The sequence below is a fragment of the Bufo gargarizans genome, chromosome 6, assembly GCF_014858855.1.
Source record: "Bufo gargarizans isolate SCDJY-AF-19 chromosome 6, ASM1485885v1, whole genome shotgun sequence".
NCBI lineage: Eukaryota > Metazoa > Chordata > Amphibia > Anura > Bufonidae > Bufo > Bufo gargarizans.
Window position 1 is genome coordinate 257,658,011 of NC_058085.1, and position 20,631 is coordinate 257,678,641.

Sequence of the window (20,631 nt, forward strand, 5' to 3'; positions counted from 1 at the left end):
TGTTATGCCTGTTTGTGGCTTCACATCGTTACCTGAAGGAAGCTCAACAGCATATACGTGGGTGATACAGGGGTCATCAATAGCATCATGCGACCAGGGGGCTCCCATCATACTGCACCCCAAACTCTACATTATCACTCAGGAGAAAGGCTGAGAGCCCTACCTTGAGAAGCAGCGGATACTTGCAGATCCTCTGGATAGGGGTCAGCAGGTAGCCCTCCAGGGGAATGTCCGTAGTCTTGCGGCCGCCCAATAACATGCAGCTCTAATGGAGATAAAGTACTGTAATGACTATATGGGGGTCACAAATCTCGTATTCTTCATCACATAACAGGTAGTGACTATAAATACGACACAGACATCACATACAGGGCCAGAAAACAGATTGTGCATAGAAATAATGGCTCGCCAGTCGCCACTGCGCAGAGTAATACACAGAGCCACGCGTAAAAACCAGTATCGGCCACACTAGCCAATAAGTTCCTTTCTACAAAAGCTGGAATCTGATTGGTTGGGTGCTGTGAATGGCATTCGCTCCAGTTATTGCTGTATCGCTTACTGTGTATAGTTAGGTTAGCAAAAAGCAAAAGAATAAAAACCACCCAGTCCCCTCAGCGATGAGGACTAGCACATGGATCTTATTTAGATTCATGTGATATCAGCGGCCATATAACAATGTAATGCATGGAGCAATATAATTTAATACCAGGATCAGTGCTGACTGCTGGGGTGATGTCACCGGTTATCTAAATCTGATAAATTATCAGCAGGGGCTAAAAGGGAGGGGCCACTATTTAAAGGGGCAGCAACCTTCAAAGCATTGTTCAGTGCATCCCAGATAATAAGGAGATACCAGCAACTAGAATGACTCCTGACCATGGTGATCACCAGGCACTGATATGACCCTGCACTTACCAGATGAGACCCGAGGACCGGGAACCAGTGAAGGTGGTTAAAGAGGGATCCTGATACAATAACCCCAAATGATTAATGGCTACCCACCCCATTTCACTAAATAATAATGATAAGAAGGGAAGGTGTTAAGAAGCTGAAGCTGACTGCAGAACACTGGAGTCATCCCTGTGGTCTCCACACCCAGCATGCAGAACCTGCCCTTCCATCATGTTATTAGGCTGGATCCTTATTCTCCTAATCCATGGGGCTACAGGAGCTCAATCTAGAGAAAATGGCAGACAAATGTTGCTGGGGACCACACAAGAATGCACTGGCCAGACCCCGGATGTCCTGTGGACGTGTGGGACTCACCAGCAGAAAGGCACGGACAGTTGGGACTTTGTTTAGCTCCATCAGCAGCCTCAGGGCTTTCTCGTGGTTGCTGCAGTATTCCTCATATACACAGAAACGCTCCTTCTGAGAGGACAAACATAAAGGAAATATCAGTACCAAGACAAATACACAACTTAATATCCGGGGGAACAGGTGACAGTGAACCTGTCGTCGTCAGTCTTGAAAAGATGGGTGATAACCTCTGGGGAGTTGGTGGCCATAGGGGTGAAGAGAACATGACACAGACAGAAGAGGACATTTTGGGGTTTATATTGTGGGGAGGGTTATTTCTCTTTATATTAAGGCGTTGTACACTCTGCCCAGTTCCTGCTATCAGCACAATAATACAATGGCCCTGTATTATAAATTATGAGTTGGGGTATAGGAATTACAAAAGTGAAATCGATCTAGCCATGGGATCCAGTAAATTCGTCAGTCTCCCGATCAATACTCAAGGATTATTTTTCAAGAAGACGGCAGCTACACAGAGACTGCTCTGAGCGGCCCTGGGGCTAAGAGCATCACCCTGCAGTAATTAAAGGACCAGTCCAAGAGCATATATAGTTTATTCATTGCATTATAAGAACGTTCAGTAACTTTCTGATAGGTCTCAGCTTGCTGTCAGTGAATGGGAAAATTAAAACTAAGACAGACCTAGGGCCTGGGCACAACTGTTACATCCATGTCCCAGGATGTGGAGACTTGATGATGGAAAGTGCCTGGGGTTGAGGATGCTGCTGGTGCTCCCCCTGTAATCAACCATTTTAGGTTTGTGCCATGATTCCACATGTCATTGTTCAGTCCTCTGCAGCGCCTCATAATGGCCATCATCTCAGGCTTCAGAGCCATACAGTATTTATACTCAAGATTAGGGTACAGCCCCTTACGCTGACCTAGGGGTGGCAGCACATATGACAGCTGTGCCTGGACAAGACAACGTGTGGAAAGACACATCCAGGCGACGTCACCTCCTCACTGACAGGTTTCCTGCTCAGTCAAGCTCGGGGGTCAGGGGAATTCTGATGGTGCGGCCTCTTCATATCGGCGCCGCTGTCATTGTTTCCACAGGAAAGAGATGAAAGAGGGAAAATGGACAGGAAAGAGACTGAAGTGTATGTAATATATATTATACACATGCAGTGTGCTGGCTGCCCACTGCATAAGGGGTTAATGTAGTAGCACTATGCACCTTGTATCCCAAAGGTTGTGTGTGTAGGGGGTTAACTTGCCAGCCCAGTCTCCTAGTAACAGTAATTCGATGGTGGCTCCTGCAACCACTACCTCTAGAGGGGTAAGTAGTTCAGTTGTGTGTAGCCTGTTTGAGAAGAGAGCAGCAAGGAGCAGAGTGAGCTGCAGAAATAAACGGTGTGCAGCCAGAGCTACCGTATATGATCCCGCCCGAGGGAAAGAACTGCTGGAGATAACAGAGCGTTTAGGAGCCATTACAAAGGGAAAGTGCTAGAAATATATGTCAGAAAAGGTAACGCCTGAATTTTGGGCTATAGACTCCTGCATGGTGGTTAGGACAATATACTGCAGGGGCCTTTCCATACCGAAAGTACAGACTGGCCACCTGCTGAAAGACTGCACCCTGCTAAGGCTACATGCATACATCATTAAAAACAGATGAACTGTCCATTTTTAAATGACATTTTTTAACTGATGCCTTTCTGAGAAACAAACTAAAAATAGCCGTAGGGGGGCTATTTTTTTTACGTCAGTCATTCATTGGCCGTCAAAAAAACTAAAGTGTGTGAATAATCCCATAGACTACCAGACTACCATTGTTCTTAAAACGGGTGTGTGACCACCATTAAAAAACATCACATGTCTGTTTTTCACTGTCGTCTGCATGTAGCCTTAAAGGGGTTGTCCAGGTTCAGAGCTGAACCCGGACATGCCTCCATTTTCACCCCGGCAGCCCCCCTGACATGAGCATCGGAGCAGTTCATGCCCGATGCTCTCCTTTGTCCTGTGCTAAATCGCGCAGGGCAAAGGCATTTTTTTGGAGATCTGGTGACGTACCGGGGCTCTCCATGGGGCTGCCAGGAACTCCAGTGACGTCACCGGCACGGATGGGCGAGATTTAGCACTGCCCTAGCCAGTAAAACGTCTCTGAACCCGGACAATCCCTTTAAAGGGAACCTGTCACCGGGATTTTGTGTATAGAGCTGAAGACATGAGTTGCTAGATGGCCGCTAGCACATCTGCAATACCCAGTCCCCATAGCTCTGTGTGCTTTTATTGTGTAAAAAAAAACGATTTGTTACATATGCAAATTAACTTCAGACGAGTCCTTTCACTATCTCAGGTTAATTTGCATATGTATCAAATTGGTTTTTTCCACAATAAAAGCACACAGAGCTATGGGGACTGGGTATTGCGGATGTGCTAGCGGCCATCTAGCAACCCATGTCCTCAGCTCTATACACAAAATCCCGATGACAGGTTCCCTTTAAGGTCCTGTGGATATATAGATCTGAGGCTATAACAGGAAACCCACAGAACTCCACAAGAATAATGTGCAAAAGAGAACTTTATTCACCAACGTCCACGCGACATTTCAGTCCCATCACAAGACCCAGGGCCGGCGTCATAACCCGGCATCCCCAGGCAAGTGCCAGGGCCCAATGCTCCTGGGGGGGCCCACTGAGCTGCTATGAGCACTTCCATCAATACAGATTGGAGCTCTCACTGCTGTCATTTCACTCACGCAGTACCCCTTTGGTGGGCCCTCTGAGCTGCAGAGACTCAGACACGCCCCCTCTACACAGGACACGCCCCCTCTACACAGGACACATGCTGCCTGAGGAGAGAGACCGCAGTGCTGGAGCTGGAGCAGAGAAGTGTGAAGACAGTCTGTGAGTGAGTCTGCACTGTGACTGTCTCTTGTCTGTGGGACAGAAGGGGGGGAACTCGTCGATCTGCTGCTGCTTCATTCTATTTAGTTGTGTTACTGTTTCATTAAGCAGTTTGTCTCCATGACACCTGCCACCCCCCCCCCCCCCCATATCCTGTCCTCTCATCCTCATGGGGCCCCTGCTGTCTCCTTTTCTCCCTCATGTATCCAGAGCTCCTGTTTTACCCTCCTATCTCCTATTGCTGCCCTGCACAGACCTCCTGCCACTTCTTGTATGAATCCCCCTCAGAGCCCCTTCCCCCTTCTTGCTGTGTCCACCCCTCCTGTCCATCCAGGGCCCCTGCCTCACTCCTCTGCCTCTCATTATGGTGGCACCTGAACCGCATTCACCATAAGGACCTTCTAACGTTACAGGGTCATGTGACTGTGCCCCCCACCCCGTAACGGTGCCCATTTATACCCTGCATTGTGCCCTCTTACCACTCCCTGTGCAGTGCCCATAGTCATTCCCTGTACTGTGCCCTCTTATACCCTTTTATCCGGTCACTGTATGGTGGTTTTATCATTGTATGGCGGTGTTATCACTATATGGCGGTGGTATCCAGTAACTGCATGGCCATAACTGTATCCCTTTCCATGCCCACACCACTTTTTTTTTAGACCTGGCATGAGCGGGAAAAGATATAGATTGCGGTGTTAAGGACCTTTGCACCACAATCTGTGTCAGAAATACGCCTAATATAGACGTATTTCTATATAATAAATGACCCCCTAATTATATTATTATTCGGGGGTAGGGCTATATCTTTATATTATATAGATTCTAGTGTATTATACTGTGGCCTGTGCCCAGTAGAAAATGATCCTTGGGAAACAGTCCTTATCCCTGACCACCAGGACCAGGTAGCGCACATGGCGGCCTCCCCTCTCCGCCACACTGCTCCGCTGTGTACTGGTGCTTATTCTGACACTAGGGCTGGGTTCACATCCCATTTGTGCCATCCATTTAATGTATACCAAAAATGTATGCGTTACCAGATGCCTCAGACTGAGGCCGTACATTGGCGTCCGTTCACCATACAGTTCCATTGTAAAAAAACATATACGTTAACGTAATGCATTTTTACTTGACTCTGCAGGATACAAAAACGTGGAGTGCTGCACATTTGTATACATCAAACCGATAGGAAAAACGTGATGTGAACACACATTGGAGGGGGAGGGGAGCGTACTAAAATTTGCTGTGGGGCCCAGTCAGTTCTAGCTACATCACTGCACATCTCCTTCTCTCCTCCAGGCCTGGCTCACTGCTGCAGCGGGCCGCCGGAGAGAAGGAGCGCAGGGAGCTGCGGTTAGCGATGGACAGGACTGCCAGCTCCCTGCTCTCCAGCAATGATAGGTATGTGAGGGGGCCACTGGGGGGTCATTCATCACACTTTGAGGGCCCCTTACACAGTATAATGACTCCCAGTGCCCCCCCCCCCATTTAGTATAATGATCCCCATTGACCCTCCATTTAGTATAATGACCACCAGAGCCCCCATTAAATATAATAACCCCTCATGCCCCCTCCATACAGTATAACCCCCAGTGTGGGGGCGACTGGGGGTCATTATTCTGAATGGAGGGTCACTGTGGGGTCATTATACTGTGAGGGCCCTTTACATAGTATAATGACCCCCAGTGTCCCCCATTTAGTATAATGATCACCAATGACCCTATATTCAGTATAATGACCCCCAGAGCCCCCTCCATACAGTATTCCCCCAGTGTGGGGGCTACTGGGGGTGATTATTCTGAATGGGGGCGACGGGGGGTTATTATTCTGAATGCAGGGCCACATGTGGTCATTATACAGTGGGGGGGGGGGGAATTGGGGGTTCATTATACTGTGTGAAGGGCCACTAGTAGTCATTATACTGTATAGCGGCCACTGGGGGTCATTATACCGTGTGGGAGCCACAGGGGGACATGTCAATGTAAAAAAAAAGCCTCATGGGGGCCCACTGGGATTTATCGCCCAAGGGCCCACATGAACCTGGAGCCGGCCCTGACAAGACCTTTCCCAAGATATTTCCTGTTATATTTACGGATCCTGTATCTAGATCCCATACGCTAGCAGTCTTTTTATTGATTTTTAAAAGGAGTGCTGCCTGGTTCCTGCTGTAGATTTGAAGATAGAGAAAGTGCTCCCCTTAGGCAAGAGAAAAAAGGTTGTACAAGCCAATTAGAGAGAAAGGACTCAGAGGAGACTATTAAGCTACCTATCCTCCCATACAAAATTGCCGAAGGCCACCTGTAAAGACAGCGCTTGTATCAGAGAGAGCCTGTGTGAAACATCTACCTAACAGCCTCAGTACAGTGAACTGTTTGCATCAACACAGTACCACCTTGCCTGGTACAGCCCTGGGACCTCTGCCTTGCACCTCATCTCCACCAAGGGCACCCCAACTAACACCAGGAAGCAGAACCCCAAAGCCAGGGAGTGCCCCGAAGGGAAGAAAAGGTACGCTCTTCCCATAACTGCACAGCCCAAGTGAGTTCCATAAACAGCCATGCGTACTTGCTTGGTTCTTTTAAAAACTCCCATAGAAGTGAACATAGGGCATTCCACTCATGCGTGGTTGCACTCTCCTTCACTTCGGGTGCCCTGTTCCAGAGTTAGGTGTGGTTCCCAGAGGTGGGACCAGTACCATTTTGACATTGGTGCCATTTTCTAGTGCTATGCCACCAATGTGTTAGAAGGGCCAACCCTACTAACTTGTATTAGAAGGATGGGAGAGAACAATACGGAGAAGAAAAGGAAAAAGCTTGTGAACCAAAGCATATGAATGGCTTGATGAAGCACTATATGCATGAAACACGTCCCCTCTAAGAACACTATGGAGCTTTTAATCTGACCTGAATAAAAGTTATGTTTTAATTTAAGGTGCTGGATCCACCAAATTTTGAAATTCAACCTGTTCATCACCCCAGACTCATTTGTGCAGCCTTTTTTGCTATTAATTGGGAGGTTTTGGACATTGTGGACTTTGGGTGAGCTGTGCAAACATTGTTCTTTAAAATGGTGGCTGCTAAAGCGCTGAGTGCTCGCAATGGCCAGCGCTTTTTACACAGCGCGTACCTGCCAGCAGTGTCCATGATCGGGTACACATTCGATCATAAACATATAACCCCTCATAAGACACAGTAAATAGTAACCGCTGCATCTGAGCAGTCATTTACCAGAAGGGGGCTGCTGACGGTGACTGAACGCAAACCCACAATGAGGTCAAAAGGAGCAGTTTGGTTGCTATGGCAGCCAGGAGTCTTGTGACAGCTCCCATGCCTCCTATAATAAGGCTTGTGGCAACATAACAATGGCAATTTTCTAATGATTGTATGTTCAAGTCCCGGTCAAAAATTGTTATAAAAAAAAAAGTCTGAATTACTAAAATATTACTAAAAAATATATTATAAATATATTACTAAAAAATCTCAAGTGATGACTGCTGTAAATGAAAAAATATATAAATGGCTGAAACAGCTTTTTCTTTGGTGTTCAAAAAGTCATACATATCCTAAAATGCTATCAATAAAAAGGACAAATTGCCCTGCAAAAAACAAAGAAGAGCCCCTACGTGGTTTCATAGATGGACCTAGAAGAAACTTATTGGTGTGAGAATATGGCAGTTTTTTTGAAGTCGTACGTAACAAAAAGTACAATAAATAAATTTGCCATCACCATAATCATATTGACCTACAGAATAAAAGGTAATGGCCCTGATTTATCAAAACTGGTGTAAAGGAAAACAGGCTCAGTTGCCCATAGCAACCAGATTCCACCTTTCATGTATCATAGCTCCTTTAGAAAATGAAAAGTGGTTGCTATGGGCAACTAAGCCAGTTGTCTTTTACACTAGTTTTGATAAATCAGAGCCAATGTATCATTGTTATCGAACAGAGAATTTTTCCAGCTTCCTAATACAAACATATCAAAATAGAGACATATCAAAAGTTTGAAGAATTAGGGGAGAGAAGTGCATGCAGGAATCAGGATGGGCCCACAGAGGGAGCGAAATAACGAGCCGGCTTCTCTCCCCTTATTTTATGGATTGGTAAGGGTCTCAGCGCTCAGACCCCCACCAATCTAAACCTTTGATATGTCTCTATGTCTCCCCTTTAAGCCCTGTAAGTTGTAAGGTGGGACCTCCGTGGATCAGTCTTATTTTATAGCACATCCCTCAGGTGTTCAATCGGATTAAGGTTTGAGGAATTTGAAACCAGATTGCCTTCTTCCCACAGTGAATCATGGTGCAATCTCTTCTCCATGCTAGAAACCTACACACGCATGCCACCCACATGTTATAAAATACATGCGAGTCATCAGACCTGGATGACTTCTTCCACTGTTCCATGGTCCAGTTCTGATGCTCATATCCCACTGCAGTTGCTTTAGGTGATACCCAGGGGTCAGCGTGGGCACTCTGTCTGGACTATGACTAGACAGCCCCATACGTGATGCCTGGTGTGACACCTTTCTATCATAGCCAGCAATAACTTTTCAATTTGTGCTACCATAGCTCTTTTGTAGAATCAGCCCAGATAGCCGTCGCTCCCCACGTACCCATGACCCTGCTCTTGGTTCTGTTGCCTGTACTTCCTTGCCCTCGTCAGAGTCACTCAGATCCTTACATTTGTCTGTTGCTCCTGTGTCTAAAGCATGAGGTTCAAGCACTGATTGTTCACTTGCTGCCTAATATGTCCTAGCATTTCACAGGCACCACTGGCACCAGATAATAAATGTATCCGTCAGTGCTTTTAATCCTCTGGATTATTGGTATTAGTCCAGTAGATGTTGTGTAGTTTATACAGTATCTCCACATTGTTCTTCTGAACCATTATTCCTGTTTTTCCATGTTGTGATGTCATCAAGCAGTTCCCCTTGGACTAGTTTCACACAAGTTAAAATCTTCCAGAAGGCTGTTCCTTTGCCGGAGTAGCCTGCTGGAAGATTTTAACGCTAGTGTGAAAATAGCCTTACCCGGGTTTTCATCATATTTTGCTGTCTATAAGTAGGAATTTAAACGGGTTTTCCGATGACCTATCCTCTGGATAGGTCATCAGTATCTGATCAGTGGGGGTCTAACTCTCAGGACCCACGCCAATCAGCTGTTTTGAGAAGGCAGTGGTGGGCAGCCTTCTCTGTGCTCACCAAGCACAGCACCGTACATTGTATAGTGGCTGTGCTTCATACTGCACTCAACCCCATTCATTTCTATGGAGCTGAGCTGCTCCTAGGCCATGTGACTGATGAAAGTTACATCATATGGCCTAGGAAAAGCTGAAAGAAGGCCGCTGTGCTATTGTGAGAGTAAGGTATCTTCTCAAACAGCTGATCAGCCAGGAACCAGGGTGTCGGACCCCTACTGATCAGATACCGATGACCTATATTTAAGTCTTGGAAAATCCCTTTAACAAATCCCATTACAGTGTAGTGAATCTCCTACACTGCAGGATGCTGATGTGAACGACTCAGAATTGAACACAGGACCCCAACCAGTGAGTCATACAGATTCACTCATGAAGTAGAGAAGAAATTGAGGGCGTGCTTTTACATCTCCTCTTCTCATCACTAGGACCATTGATTACATTGTCTTAGGTTCCATTGTCCTGCGCATGTCAGGTGGGTTTACATTTTGCAGATTATAATAGCCGATGATGTGGATGGAATACGCTGTTCACCTGACATCAGTAATCTTGCAGAGTTTTGGCAATTTTCAGAGCCAGGAAACATAAAACAATCTGGACAGACGCAGATCTAGCAGAGAGAAGACATGGTCCTGGACAGCTGCTAGGAATCCACCTTTGACCCTCCCACAGGTAAACACGTGCACCACAACATTCGCTTCAAGTTTTTCACGCACCACAAATCTAGCCCAACTCCCTACAGTCCTAAGTCACGCCTCAAAGTCTGTGTGTTTGGTGGGGGAGGCTGTGCAGTGCCCCACTGCTAAAGGGGTTAAAGCGTTGCTTTGTGCATTCCGTGTGTGTGCTGCATAAGGCGTTAATAGGCCGTTAATTACTAGGCGGGGTTGTTCTACCCTCCCCATAGAGAGGAGTAAGTCCGTGCAGAGTGAGACAGAGAAATCTGAGGAATCAAGCAGAGAACAGCCTCTGAAGGAATAAAAGAAAAGTGTGATATTGTGGAGCAGGCCAGTTTCGAGAGGAGGTGCGTACAGATGAAAGACTGTGGAGATAATTTGAGGAACATTTCGACTGTGCAGAAAACTTGTTCAGGAGATGTAAGGCTTTGGGAGTGTGGACATACTTTAGAGGCAGACTGTGTATCTGCTAAAGAGTACATCCCGCAGTAGGAACTTGAGAACGTGTGCCGCTAAGGTCACAAATGTCGCCAGAGGAGCAGCAAGGTGCTTCATACTCACAAACTGCAGGAATAAGTTTCCCAGCTCATGCTGCGGATGAGGCTCCGGGTGGAGACGACTCTCCAGCGCTGCCAGGAAGTTGCAGTGAACCTGCAGAATGTCCTCCATGTTGGAGAATAAAATCTGGAGAAAAAAAAAAGAAATAATCACACGAGAAGAGAAGAGGAGCCGCCATATACTAATTCTTATAAGGGACATTTTATAGGAGGCAGTTTAATTATATGACACAGGGGACATTCTACAAGAGGTGTAATCCTATAGGGGACATTTCCATAGGAGGCGGTGTAATTACACAGGGGTCAGTCTATAACTGGCCATCTAACGAACATATTATATATAGTGGCTAGTCTATAGGAATCCATGCAATTACAACCTATAGGGGCAATTCTATAGGAGACCAGGCAATTGTTTTAATGTAAGGGGCAGTCCATAGGAGGTTCAGTAATTATATTATATAGTGTACACTGTTTAGGTAATTATATTAGATACGGTACATTCTATTGGAGGTCGACCACGCGTGTTACACCAAATAACCGAATTACGGTAATAACCATTCCCCCTTCATTTCAGCATTTGGCAGAGGACATTATAGGCATTGAGTTACGTTATATGAGGCCATACCGTTCTATAGCATGAAAGCAGTAAATTAGAGGGGGAGGGGCTGTTAATTATAAACTGCTTATTAATAAGTGGCAATTCTGCCTGATTAAGTCGTTCACGCAGGGATTCTGTATACGGGGACTCCCACATCATTGGATCCCAGCAAAGTTTCTAACCTAGAGACGTGAGAGATGACACCAAGAGCTTACATTCTAAACTCTGTTATTATATGGGTAGTTACTTAGCCAACATATTCAGAAACCTTAAAGGGGTCACCAAGGTTTTCAAAGACCGTGATTGTCACCGAAATCCGTTCTGCTTCTTCACGGCATCCCACCATTGCAGGGTCACATGGGGACTAATTAGGATCAGGCTGTATCGGCACATGCTTGAGACTTCTAACCTCAGAGCTGGGGCAGGGGAAGGGCTGCTGACAGTGGAGCCTTTGATGCCTCTCATGTGGTTTCAACTCGCGTTCCCCATAAAAGCTCCGCCCTGAATGGGGCTTCAGTAAGATGGAGACAGCTGGGAGACTCCTCTGAAGGCACAAAGCTCAGCTGCTGCTCATAAAGGCTGCACGGTGTGAGGCTGCGCATCCCCCATTCACAGCACAGCACACAGGGCTATCTGTTCACGCACAGAATGTGAAATGTGCTTCAGAGGAGAGCAAACTCAATGGGGAAAGAAACTGGAGCTCTATAACAGCCGGGACTCCATTTTAATACTATTAGTTATTTGTTGCTGTCACCTGAGAGTACTAACCACAGGAGCTTACACTCTAGAAGTATAAGGGAGAGAACAGAGGTGGGGGATGTAGGAGTTGTGTATAGGATTAGACAGCGGAGGCGGCAAGGAAGTGAAATTTATGCTAGGTGACTTCCTTCTCTGATGGATGGTTTGGGTGCGAGGGATGTCCAGGAGATGAGAGGAAGGATCATAAATGACTGTACAGACCTGAGATGGACTCATAATGAGAGATGAGGAGGATGAAGATAAATAGGAAGACTGATTAAGGCCTCATGCACACGACCGTTGTGTGTTTTGCGGTCCGCAAACTGTGGACCCGCAAAACACGAATTGCGTCCGTGTGCGTTCCGCAATTTTGCCAAACGGCACAGACAGCCTCTAATATAACTGCCTATTCTTGTCCGCAAAGCACGGACAAGAACGGAGCAACGGATGCGGATAGCACACGGAGTGCTGTCCGCATCTTTTGCGGCCCCATTGAAGTTAATGGGTCTGCATCCGAGCCGCAGTTTTGCGGACCAAAACAACGGCCGAGTGCATGAGGCCTAAGGTACAGAAGATGAGGATGAAGATTCTGAGGACGAGGATGAAGATTATTAGAAGAATGAAGACAATGAGGTGGAGACTGATAAGGATAATAATCTGGCACTCTAGTTCCAGATAGTGTTTGAGCTTCATACTTGCAGTGCTGGCGTGAGGGATTAGCTCGCTTTCGGGGCTTACACTCACAGATATCTTTACCAGACACCAAGTTTACGGTCCAAACACTGTGTTTTATTGCGGAACATCCGCTTAACCCCTACAACCCCGGGCCCGTTTTCAAATTCCTGCCAAGGCCATTTTTTGCAAATCTGACGTGTCAGTTTATGTGGTGATAACTTTAAAACGCTTTAACTTATACAGGCCATTCTGAGATTGTTTTCTCGTCACATATTGTACTTCATGACAGTGGTAAAAAAAATAAGTAAAAAAAAAAAAAAACATTTTTATTCATAAAAAAATAGCAAATTTACCAAAAATTTGGAAAAATTAGCAAATTTCCAAATGTCAATTTCTCTACTTTTATAATAGATAGTAATACCTTCAAAAATAGTAATTACTTTACATTCCCCATATGTCTACTTCATGTTTGGATCATTTCGAAAATTACATTTTATTTTTTGGGGACGTTAGAAAGCTTAGAAGTATGGAAGCAAATCTTGAAATGTTTCGGAAAATTTCCAAAACCCACTTTTTAAAAGGACCAGTCCAGGTCTGAAGTCACCTTGTGGGACTTACATAATAGAAACCACCCAAAAATGACCCCATTTTAGAAACTACACCCCTCAAGGTATACAAAACTGATTTTACAAACTTTGTTAACCCTTTAGGTGTTCCACAAGAATTGATGGAAAATGAAGATGAAATTTCAGAATTTAACTTTTTTGGCAGATTTTACATTTTGATCAATTTTTTCCAGTAGTAAAGCAAGGGTTAACAGCCAAATAAAAGTCAATATTTATTACACTGATTCTGCGGTTTACAGAAACACCCCACATGTGATCGTAAACTGCTGTATGGGCACATGGCAGGGCGCAGAAGGAAACGCCATATGGTTTTTGGAAGGGAAATTTAGCTGAACTGGTTTCAGATGCCATGTCCCATTTGAAGCCCCCCTGATGCAACCCCTACAGTAGAAACTCAAAAAAGTGACCACATTTTGGAAACTACGGGATAAGGCGCCAGTTTTGTTGGTACTATTTTAAGGTACATATGATTTGTTATTGCTCTATATTACGTTTTTTGTGAGGCAATGTAACAAAAAATGGATGTTTCAGCACCGTTTTTTTTTTTACAGCATTTACCTGAGGGATTAGCTCATGTGACTTTTTTATAGAGCAGATCGTTACACACGTGGCAATACCTAATATGTCTACTTTTTCTTATTTAAGTTTTACACAATAATAGCATTTTTTAAACCGAAATAATTATATTTTAGTGTCTCAGTCTGAGAGCCATAGCTTTTATATTTTTTGACTGATTCTCTCAGGTAACGTCACAAAAATGGCCTTTTTTTTTTTTTACACAGTTTTTTTATTTTTTTTTACGGTGTTCATCTGAGTGGTTAGGTCATGTGATATTTTTATAGAGCTGGTTGTTACAGATGTGGCAATACCCAATATGTATATATTTTTTGATGTATCTCACTTTAGCACAATAATAGCCGTTTTGAAACAAAAAAAATTATGTTTTAGTGTCTCCATGTTCTGAGAGCTATAGTTTATTTTTATTTTTGGGGCAATAGGTAGGGGCTCATTTTTGCGTGATAAGGTGACTGTTTTATTGATACCATTTTGGGGGGCATACGCCTTTTTGATTGCTTGGTGTTGCACTTTTTGTGATGTAAGGTGACAAAAATAGGTTTTTTTTTCTACACAGTTTTTTTATTTTTATGGTGTTTATCGGACAGGGTGGATCATGTGATATATTTATAGAGCCGCTTATTACGGACGCGGCGATACCTAATGTGTGGGTTTTGTTTGTTTTTTCAGTTTTTTAATTATGACATTCGCTTTTGGGGTTCTGATCCCCTCTGCAATGCATTACAATACATCTGTATTGTAATGCATTGCCTGTTAGTGTATGACACTGAGCCGGATGCTGGATCTCCTCGGCTCCCGTAGAAGGCAGTTCCCGATGCCATGCAAGGCATTGGGCAGCCTCTGGACGGCATCGGTCTGCCTTGTGTCGCATCGGGTCCCCGCCACAGTAGCACGGGGACTCGATGCTCTCCCTCACCCAACACAAACCTATATGTCGTGGTCAGCGCGGACCGAGGCATAGAAGGGGTTAATCCGCCGGCATCTGCTTTTACAGCGATGCCGGCAGATACAGCAGGGGCCTGGCTACCACGGACTGCCGGGCCCCTGCAGTGATCGTGCGCGCACCGCTCCGGTGCCCGCGCGATTAATAGGACGTACTATTATGTCTAATTGCAGGAACTCAGTGGTTCCCATGATGTAACAGTACACCAAAGGTCAGGAAGGGGTTAAACATAATCAATTATACAAAAACACCTCGCCCGTCTGGGCTCTACCTAAACAGAATAATATCTCTGACTCGCCTACATAACGCAGTTCACACTTGGAATCAGATGCGGCTTTCTCAGCCAGTCGCTCAGCAGTCTCCAGGCTGCAGCAAAACAGTATGTGTGGGGAACTAGGGCCCTAAAGTCCGCCTGACTCTGGCTGTGCAACCCTCTCACTGCAGGCGTTGCGTGGTCCCCCAAACACCATGCTATTCAAAGCCTTGTGGCCCCTCAGTCCTCCTGACTGAGACCACACACAGAGCCTCTGCTTCACAAAACACTCTCCCCCTCCTGATACACTGAGGGTTGTTTATAAGCCCTTGAGTACCTCCAGCTGGTCTCACCTGTGGTGGAATAGGGGTGTGGACCGTACTATCCACCACTTCTATGCCTCTAACCTGCAGGAGACCTGTCACTGTCTCACACTGGGCACAAGGAAACGTTCTCACATACATGAGAGTATATGCCTATCCTGTCATCATCAGCAGTACTGACCATGGGGAAAAGTAGTACTGTAAAGGATATGCTGCGCTTGAGACCTCCCCTATGGCCCTGATATTCTGGGTCACATTACTACCACAGCCTTATGATTTATGGAGATAATTTAGTATTATGATGCCATTATCAACCTGGCTCTGACAGTGGATTTCCAGCATTTGTGCAATTCTCACATAGGGTTCTGCTCGGCGTTGTGTTTGTCCAATCCCGACACCATTCCTTCCACCCCGTCATGGGTGATTGTGGAGTATGTGGAATAAAGTCACAGTGTAACACACAAGCTATCAGGAGCAGCACAAAATTCCATCTGCCCAGAGACCATTCTCAGAAGCAGACGGTGTTTTCCTTCCTCAGACATTTCCCGGGAGGTGGAGGAAGAGTACTGAATCCGGTAGTCTCCTATGGGATTTCCTGCTTCTGTGCTATGGCTCTGGTCCGTCAGCTCTGCATTTCTGGTTATGGCCCCCAGATCCCTGGACTACTGTCCCAACACAATGACAGAATATCTCACAGGGATTCCTGGTTCTGCTTTTGCTCCCTTACATATCACAGGACAATATCCTTCTCCTGACCAGTCACATGCTCTTACCTGTGAACCACTTTCAGCATCTTACCTTGACATTTTCCTCAGAGATGCAGCTCTCCGTTTTCTCACTGATATTCTGTCGGATGCGCTGCAGAAATGCCTGAAAAGAAGAACAAATAATTAGTGTGAGTAGCTGGTCAGAGGTTTCCACAATTCTACATCATGCAGATGGTGTAGAAAGCCGTGAAGAGGGGCCTGACATATGGCTGCCCCATCTCATATAACCTTAGCAGAAAATAAGTGGCTCCTTTAACCACAGTAATAAATATTAATCAGACCAGTGTGAGGAGTAAATCTGCTTCATCCACAAGAGAACCGGCAGATCTACTAGGCCCCTGACTACATAGGGCATATCCATTAGAGAACCTGTAGACCTGCTGAGCGGCTGCCCCTGGAGCACACAAAACAGATCCACAAGAGAACTTGCAGATCTGTTGAGACCCCAGATCAACCTTTGCCATATTGCTATATTTTTCACCCTATAAGACGCACCTGCCCATAAGACGCACCTAGATTTTTGAGGCGGAGAATAGGAAATAAAAATATTTGGAACCAAAAGGTGTGCTTTTGGTGGGTTTTGAACTAACGGTGGGTGGATTACTCTGTGGATGGCAAACTGTTATGGGGGGCATCTGTGGATGGCAAACTGTTATGGGGGGCATCTGTGGATGGCAGTGTTATGGGGGTGGGAGAATCTGTGGATGACACTGCTATACAGGAGGGAATCTGTGGATGACACATGTATAGCATCTTATGCTATGTGTAATCCACAGATTCCCCCTCTCCCCCATAACAGTGTCCCTGTGTAAATAGTGACCCCCCAATACAGGGGCTGGAGGCTGGCAATTGCTGTTGAAATCGCGGCGGGGCCCCGTGCTATCACTGTACTCTATTACACTGGGCCCCGCACACAGCAGTATTCATATGTAAAGTGCAGGCAATCCATATGTAAAGTATAGCAATCCTCTGCTGTAGCGCAGTCCACGTAGTACTCACTATGAAACTCCCGTACTAGCAGGCTGGCCGGTCACTCACTTTGTCACGCACATGCTCCTCCCACTTCATTAATGAAGAAAGCGGAGCATGCGCGTGACGAAGTGAGTGACCGGCCAGCCTGCCTGCTAGTACGGGAGTTTAATAGCGAGTACTACGTGGATTGCGCTACCACAGAGGATTGCTATACCTCACATATGGATTGCCTACACTTTACATACAATCCTGATCAAAAGTTTAAGACCACTTGAAAAATGGCAAAATCATATTTTACATTGTTGGATCTTACCAAGGTTCCAAGAAGAGCTTCAACATGCAACAAGAAGAAATTAGAGTGAGACAAAACATTTTTTGAGCATTCAATTAATTGAAAATAACGATTAAACTGAAATAGGCTGTTTTTCAGCTGATCCAAATTTTAGGACCACATGCCTTTAAAAGGCCAAATCTGTGCAAAGATGTGGATTCATTGTCATTTTCTATCAGGTAATCACACGTTATTATGGCAAAGGCAAAAAAAACTCTTCCTTTTTGAACGTAGTTGGGTTGTTGAACTGCATAAGCAGGGTCTCACAGTGCGCCATCGCTGCTGAAGTGGGACGCAGTAAGACGTCATTTAGAATTTCTTAAATGATCCTGAGGGTTATGGAACAAAAAAGTCAAGTGGAAGACCCAAAAAAATTTCATCAGCACTGAGCCAGATGATCCAATTGGCTGTCCGTCAAGACACTGGATGATCCTCGACCCAAATTAAGGCCCTTACTGGAGCTGAGTGCAGCCCCATAACCATCAGACGGCATCTGAGACTGAAGGGCTTCAAAAACAAAACATCTTCAAAGACCTCGTCTCCTTGAACGCCACAGAACTGCTCGTTTAGACTTTGCAAGAGAGCACCAAACATGGGACATTCAAAAGGTGGAAGAAAGTTTTATTCTCTGATGAGAAAAAAATTTAACCTTGATGATCCTGATGGCTTCCAACGTTACTGGCATGACAAGCAGATCCCACCTGAGATGTTTTCTACGCGCCACAGTGGAGGGGGCGCCAAAATGGTATGGGGTGCTTTTTCCTTCAGTGGAACAATGGAGCTTCAGGAAGTGCAGGGGCGTCAAACGGCCGCTGGCTATGTCCAGATGTTGCAGAGAGCATTCCTCTTGACTGAGGGCCCTCTTCTGTGTGATGAGCACCGGGTTTTTCAACAGGACAACGCTACAGTACACAATGTCCGTAGGACAAGGGACTTCTTCCAGGAGAATAACATCACTCTTTTGGCCCATCCTGTGTGTTCCCCTGATCTAAATCAAATTGAGAACCTTTGGGGATGGATGGCAAGGGAAGTTTACAAAAATGGACAACAGTTCCAGACAGTAGATGGCCTTCGTGCGGCCGTCTTCACCACTTGGAGAAATGTTCCCACTCAACTCATGGAAACGCTTGCATCAAGCATGCCGTAACGAATTTTTGAAGTGATAAACAATAACGGCGGAGCTACTCATTACTGAGTTAATGTTTGGAAGTTGAATTTCATTTCTTTTTTTTTTTTGGGGGGGGGGGGGGGAGGTTATTTTTGGGAGGTGTGGTCCTAAACTTTTGATCAGCTGAAAAACAGCCTGTTTCAGTTTATTCGTTGTTTTCATTAAATTGAGTGCTCAAAAAATGTTTAGTCTCACTCCCATTTCGTCTTGTTGCATGTTGAAGCTCTACTTGGAACCTTGTTAAGATCCAACCATGCTAAATATGATTTTTTACAATTTTTCAAGTGGTCTTTTGATCAGGACTGTATGAATACTGCTGTGTGCGGGGCCCAGTGTAATACAGTACAGTGACTGCACCGGGCCTCGCTGCGATTCCAACAACAGTTGCCGGCCTCCAGCCCCTCCTCCCTCCCCACTGATACATCGCAGGCCGCGCTGTGTAGCATCGCGGCCCGCGAAGTATCCGTGTTAGCAGAGTAAAAATGGCAGCATTCGCCCCAAAGGACGCACTGCCATTTTACCCCCAGTGAAGTGCGTCTTAGGCTACAGGCGGGGGAGTGCGTCTTAGGCTACATGCACACGATCGTATGTGTTTTGCAGTCCGTAAATTACAGATCCGCAAAAAATAAAATAAAATAAAAACTGATGACATCTGTATGCCATCCGTTTTTTCTTTTTTGCGGATCCATTGTAACAATGCCTAAAACGGACAAGAACGGGACATTTTCTATTTTTTTGCGGAGCTATGGAACGGACATACTGATGCGGATACCACACGGTGTGACTGAATGGTTCTGCATCCTATCCGCAAAAAAAAAAAAAACGGCACAGAAACAAACAGCGTTCATGTGCATGTAGCTTGATGGGGCGAAAAATACGGATACTAGTCTGACTGGAGGCTGGATTATGATGCAAGTCTTCCCCTACACAAAATATGTGGCACTATCAATAATGAGACGATCAGTAACGGGTAAATATTTGAACTCTAATTTGATTGGCTGCAAGTCTACGTCCGTTTCTCCACCTTTCCATTCACATTAGGTAAAGAAATGTCTAGTGAACATATAGCAATGACCTGGGAACAAGCACGGTGTACGGTAATCACTGGCTGAAGCAACAAAGCTGATCAAACCATGCAGATGCAGCTCATGAAATAACCTGCGTCCTGCATTGAGAAGCCCAACACGCCACCCGTCAGTCAAACAGATATGACGCACATACAACAATTACATCTCCCACCTGAGGAGGAAATCTCTTAACATTTCTATGTCTGTTCCCACAATCCCACACATCCCACCCACTGCAGCGCACTGGCATTAATCACAGCACAATATATGAAATTTTCACATCTCTCCATACCTGGATTATTACATAGAAAAGCAGCTTTAAAAATGGACCTGTCCTCTGCATACACCACAAGCTGCACACGTGAATGTGAGGAACAAAGAATATGCATGCGTTAGCTGGATCGATAGATACAGAGGGGAAGGTAAAACGATGGACGATCAGGATTCATTGATCTATAGACAGGAAAACCCCTGAGTCCTCATTAAAAGAAACTCAGGTGTGTGTGTGTCGACGGGATTGTAACCTATAAAGGGGTGGGGCATAAAGTAACATGGCGTCATGAGTGCCCTCTTCTATCAGGGGACAGTCGCTGAACCAGAAATGTGGACCTCAGAAGGATATGATCAGTCGGTTACCATGTTTTAAACAAAAAATGATGCCCACCAGGAGAGAAATGATGGAAAGATCTCTCCAACTACCACAATAAATTAGTACTTTAGAGAACAAGGGGTAGTGCAGTCTAAGACTTAACGTTTAATAGATACTATGATAAAAAGATACGTTTGCGGAATGTACACACTCGGCACTATATGTAATGTTCGTATCTTTTTATCAAAGTATCTATTAAACGTTAAGTCTTAGACTGCACTACCCCTTGTTACCATGTTCTCCCCCATTGTCTTATGAAGAAAAAGTACATAAAAATGCAAAGTTTGTACAATCTCTAAGAAGAAAAGACCTATAAACCACCTGATGGTTTAATTGTAAAAACTAAGTTATATAGTTCCAGCTTTGCCAATGGCAGA

The 20,631-nt window shown here is 45.3% G+C and overlaps 1 protein-coding gene across 2 annotated transcripts in view; it reads right to left on the reverse strand.

Moving 5' to 3' along the window:
- PREX1 (phosphatidylinositol-3,4,5-trisphosphate dependent Rac exchange factor 1) overlaps positions 1-20,631 on the reverse strand; it is a 149,501-nt gene that overhangs the window by 88,104 nt on the left and 40,766 nt on the right. For both annotated transcript variants that reach the window (XM_044295907.1, XM_044295906.1), the window contains exons 2-5: positions 16,099-16,170; positions 10,573-10,695; positions 1,267-1,371; positions 164-265 (exon numbers count right to left, since the gene is read on the reverse strand). In XM_044295907.1, the coding sequence (XP_044151842.1) occupies positions 164-265; positions 1,267-1,371; positions 10,573-10,695; positions 16,099-16,170 (402 nt within the window). The remainder of the gene's footprint in view (positions 1-163; positions 266-1,266; positions 1,372-10,572; positions 10,696-16,098; positions 16,171-20,631) is intronic.